The sequence below is a fragment of the Chenopodium quinoa genome, unplaced genomic scaffold (assembly GCF_001683475.1).
Source record: "Chenopodium quinoa cultivar QQ74 unplaced genomic scaffold, ASM168347v1, whole genome shotgun sequence".
Taxonomy (NCBI): Eukaryota; Viridiplantae; Streptophyta; class Magnoliopsida; order Caryophyllales; family Amaranthaceae; genus Chenopodium; species Chenopodium quinoa.
Genome location: NW_018742329.1, coordinates 1,560,006 through 1,565,325, shown reverse-complemented (window position 1 = coordinate 1,565,325; position 5,320 = coordinate 1,560,006). Strand labels below are relative to the sequence as shown.

The 5,320-nt window shown below is 39.0% G+C and overlaps 1 protein-coding gene across 1 annotated transcript; it reads right to left on the bottom strand.

The window, feature by feature from the left end:
• Positions 1-596: 596 nt before the first annotated feature.
• LOC110689497 lies at positions 597-2,730 on the bottom strand. The gene is made up of 3 exons (XM_021866284.1): positions 2,508-2,730; positions 1,698-2,403; positions 597-1,428 (listed from the first exon to the last, which is right to left on the bottom strand). Exons 1-3 carry the CDS (start codon positions 2,728-2,730, stop codon positions 597-599), a joined length of 1,761 nt encoding a protein of 586 aa, XP_021721976.1.
• Positions 2,731-5,320: the final 2,590 nt, after the last annotated feature.

The window sequence follows — 5,320 nt, the reverse complement described above, 5'->3', positions numbered from 1 at the left end:
AGTACTTCACAACTCCCAAATATTTCATATGAAAACAATTGCTCAAGTATGCTTTAAAAATAGAAATCGTATAGGTATCATTCCCAGAAATTATCAAATCATCAACATACACAAGAACACTGAGTTGAACAGACCCTTAGCTTTGAGTAAACAGCGAGTAATCAGAGTATGATTGAGTAAAGCTGTACCTTTTCAGAGAGCCAAAAAGTTTGGCAAACTAACAACGAGGGGTCTGATGAAGACCATATAAAGACTTCTTTAGGCGACAAACCATACCGGATTGGGAACCATGAAAACCCGGAAGAGGCTTCATATAAACTTACTCATCTAGATCACTTTGTAAGAAAGGCATTATGAACATCCATTTGATGCAATTCTCAATTCCTCGCAGCTGCAACTACTAAATAAGCACGTACAGAAACCATTTTCGCAACGGGAGCGAATGTTTCATTATAATCACTACCCTCGACCTAATGACAACCAAATATGACAAGACGTGCATTTAACCTTTCAACTATGCCATCAGAATTATGCTTGACCTTATAAACCCATCTGCACCTAAGAGCTTTCTTCCCCGGAGGCAATGTTTCCATGACCTAAGTGTGATTATCTTCTAAGGCACGAATTTCATTCTGCATTGCTTCACGCCACCCCTCATCTTGCATTGCCTCTTTGAAATTTCGTGGCTTAACGACTGTATCAACTGCAACAATAAATACACAGTGGCGCATAGAAAATTTATCACAATTCACAAAATGTGCTAAAGGATAAGGATTACCTGAGGAACTTGATGAAGGCGGTGAACTCTGAGAGATAGATGGACTTTGGAGAGAAATAGTATGTGCGACGTAATCACAGTGCCAACCAGGTGGATGTCGTTCACGATGACCACGTCCCAAGTCATTAGAAGAAGAAGAAGAAGAAGAAGAAGAAGGGCCCGGATCAGCCACAATAGTGTTGTCCGAGCTGCGGTTTGTGGAAGCAGTAGTGTGCTCCGTACTCAAGCTGCGGGCAGCACTGGCTACAACAAGTGGGCTGCGGTCCAGGCTGCCAATAGATGGAGCAGTATAGGCAACAGCATTGGGCACCATTGGGGTGCTATCGGTGGTGTCATTCGATGTGTCTGAGTCAAGGGAAGCTTCACCAACCTCCAAAACATACTCCAAGTCATCCAAAAAATCATTATCTACCCCAACATTATCATTGGACACCCCATGATCACCCACAGTAGTATCTCCCACATTAGAAATAAAGGGAAAAGTATTTTCATGAAATATTACATCACGAGAAACAAAGATGTCACTGGTGTCCAAATCATACAACTTCCAACCCTTTTTGTCATGAGGGTGACCCACAAACACGCTTTTTCGACTTCTAGGGGAAAACTTATCACCCTTTTCATTTTGGTTATGAGCAAAACATAAACACCTAAAGGCACACAATTCATCATAATTAGGTTGTTTTCCAAAGAGAAGTTCATAAGGAGATTTATTGGCAAGTAAACGAGAGGGAGTGCGATTTATTAATTAAATCGCCCCAAGCACACATTCACCCCAATAAGTAATCAGCAAGTTGCCTTAAAACATCAATTCATGACTCACATTTAATATATGTTGGTGTTTACGCTTTACCGCCCATTTTGTTGAGGTGTACCAACACAAGAAATTTAAAAAAGAATGTCATTGTCATTAAAATACGGGATCATGTGTTTGAATTCGGTACCATTGTCACTCCTCACACATTTCACATTGACATCAAACTGACATTTAACCATAGTAAAGAAAGAGCAAAAAGAAGAATAAACTTCAGTTTTGTTATTCAATAAATAAACCCAAACAGCTCGGGAAAAATAATCAACAATTGTCAAAAAATAATGTGCACCACAAGTAGACGACGTCTTATTAGACCCCAATAAATCACAGTGTATCATCTCAAAAATACGACTAGCCCTACTATCACTATTGGGAAAACTATCCCTAGATTGTTTAGCTAGCCGACAAACTTCACATGCTTTATTTAAAAATTTGCTACTAGAACTAGTACTAATAGCAGGAACCAACTTGACAATTGGATCCGACGGATGCCCCAGACGACGATGCCATAACTCAAATGCAGAAATCTCCGGCTTAGTCACCGCACATACTTTAGAAATTTGTCGGATATAGTAAAGTCCACCTATTCGTTCATCGGCTCCAATCAGGCTCCCCGAGTGGTTGTCTTGTATAGCACATAAAGAATCAGTGAAATATACAAAACATCGAGAATCATCAATCATTTTAGAAACCGATATTAAATTGCAAGTCAATTTAGGAACAAAAAGAACATGACCAAGAATAATGTTCTTGGCCAAATACACGCGCCCCTCCTTTGTAGCAAGAGCTTGTGCACCATTAGGGAGTCCAACTGGGCACGGTTGTATGTTATGTGTATCTAACAAGCATGATTCATCACCGTAACGTGGTGAGAAGCGCTAGTGTCGACAATCCAAGACAAAGAAAAATACTCACCACACATCTTGTCTTGTTGTTGATTATTAATCATAGTCAATAAGGCACGCACATGATCACGTTGCAATGCAGATAAAGCAGAGAGGGTAACTTGCAAAGGTAAAATAGGAGTATCACCAATAGAGCTCCTCACGGCATTAGCCTGTACCGTGGGTTTGTTCGTGGCAAAGGAAGTGGCAGCCGCAACAAAGGAAGTGGCAGAGGAACTGCTGCCGCTATGCATGTTATGTCCCGAAAAAGAGGCAGCATCCTTCTTCCTATATTTTTCTAGCCACCAGTCAGGGTAGCCGTGAAGCATAAAACTAAAGGAGTTTATAGGTACTACGCAGCGGAAATAACATGAATCATATTCAATCAAGTATCAATCCCAAGATCACATGCATAACACACAAGACACATAATCATACCTTTGACGCGTAAATTCCACGAAGCTATTCGACAGGAAAATCAGGGAGAGAATAGATCCCCAAGCGTTGCTCCTCTACTTAGTCCATGAGATTCGAACGAGCCGTCCACCAATACTAGATTGGTCGAGTGATTGAGGAAAACCACGGTCACCACCTTTATGGACAACCGACCACTGCACAAACCACCACCACCACGAGACACCACTGTGCGCCGAGGAGGAGGAGAGAACCGTGAGAGAGAGGACTATGAGAGGGGTTGGATATCGTGTTTGCTAATTAGGGTTTGATCACACTGATCAGTTATAATTGCTTACATGCAAACCTAGTCACCTAGTCTATTTATAATCTCATTATAATTAGACTAGGGCACTAAGCCCAAAACTCCTTCTCATCCTTCATATGGCTGGCCACCTAGAGTGATGAGGCCCATGATGGGTCTCGTCCTCTAATGCTCAATCTAGCCCCTTTGTGTGACCTTATAGGATCCGTCCAATTGGGCTTTGGGCTATTTTACTAGTCCAAAGATCGTTAGTACCTCTAGCTATGGCAAAACGACAACCCAAATGTACGAAATTTATTATCTCCATAATTTGATCCATTTATATATCTAGTAATTGCACACGACGAAGACATAACTCCTTCAATCTCCCACTTGTCTGAGACAGGGGTGCAATATTCAAATTCCTTAAGTCAATATATGTGTCAATTTGATAATATGATTGCATCACATGTCGAGATCATATTAGTCTACAAATTGTTTCTTGAAGTCTGAGTTAGAACTACAAAACCAAATGATTACAGTGTAATGCATTTGAACGCGGCCACGTATTTTCTGAATTCTCCCTCTTCAAGCGGCCATGACACATTTCCTAATTTAATAGGTAGACTCTATCCAATCTTGTGGTAACATGACTCCCACTCAACTTTTGAAATAACCGGGAAACACCCTTTATAATCTCCAGTTACAAATAGACGTTTGAGTGTACCACAATCACAACATCCAAAGAATGAAATCAATGTTCCACTCATGTCAAAGGAATCCACTAATATATACGGAAGCTCTATACTTGAACTTCAAAGTAGGTCATTAGTTCGATCATGCATCATTCATGCATATCCAAGTGATTGACCGAGCATCACTATGCCCCTATAGCCCATGAAACTGCGCTATCCAATCAATCTTACATGCTAGTTCATTTATTGAAATCATTTATGTCCACTTTAATGATCTCGAACTAGGAACTTAAATAATAAATGAATTTTATTCACCTGTGGGGTTTCAATTCACCAGGTCATCAACCTGATGAGCCCATCAATTCATAATTATTTTGGACATTTTATTTAATTTCTAAAACCATAATTATGTAAGAGAAATAATAATTTCTATTTTAAACATAATTCTGTAAATTGATGCATTGCTCATGTAATATGTTTTCTCAAAACATATACAACTTAAATTACATACTTTGCTTCAATCCTAAGACTTTAATATGACTCTCATACCTTAGTCCATGGAAGGGGTTTAGTGATTTCTCAATCATAATAAAACTTTGCAGAACATGACCTTCCGCTGGTCAATGATCTCATAATTGAGGTGATATCTCATATCCTTTTCTTTGGATTTATGATATGACTCTGGCTTTGTTCTTGGGCAAAGGTGACCTGTTAGTCACATGACATTTTAATCCGAACTTCCTCTCTAACTATCTTACTATAGTTTAATACACATATTCTGACATTGAGTATGCAATAGTGCTCTGCTTTGAACTCTTCAAGCTCACTGTCCTTCTCCATACAGACACAAATATGCATTTAGATCACCATCTAGAATCATCTTGCCTGTTTGGAAAACTTGCATTTGTGTAACCTTTTGACAACTTGCTTAAATTACCATTTAACACAATAGCTAGAAGAATTCCTTTTAGTGCTTCTCAAGTACTCAAGGATCTGTTCTTGGTAATTCTCTGTATGCTTATTCTGAATTTGCTTGAAACCTGCCACACATGCACAAGTCATATGCAACATCGTGCTTTGTAAATTTCATGGCATATGTAATGGACCCTTGTGCAAAAGTATGAGGTACATTATCCATACAACTCAACTCTATTAGCTTTTGAAGCACTGAGTTTTACTGAGTGTGATACCATGATACATGGGAAGACATCCTCTCTTAGAGTCTTGATTCATGAACTTGTCAAAATCCTTATCAACATAAGTCTCTCGATTCATTCCAATCATTCTTCAAGATTCACTTCATGGATCTTAATTCCCAATATGTACTCAACATATCCTAAGTCTATCATAATGAAACAATCTTTCTAACCACTGCTTGACTTATTCAACCATTGATATATCATTTCATATGAAATGTATGTCAACTATATACTAGACTAAGAAGACCAATTT

Excerpts from the sequence above, each read along its gene's own strand:
- LOC110689497 (XM_021866284.1), bottom strand. The coding sequence starts at position 2,730 with ATGCATAGCGGCAGCAGTTCCTCTGCCACTTCCTTTGTTGCGGCTGCC. Across the intron at positions 2,404-2,507 it reads ACAACAAGACAAGATGTGTG|TTGGACTCCCTAATGGTGCA; the intron begins GTGAGTATTTTT and ends AACCGTGCCCAG. Across the intron at positions 1,429-1,697 it reads GAATTCAAACACATGATCCC|GTGTTTATGTTTTGCTCATA; the intron begins GTATTTTAATGA and ends GTGTGCCTTTAG.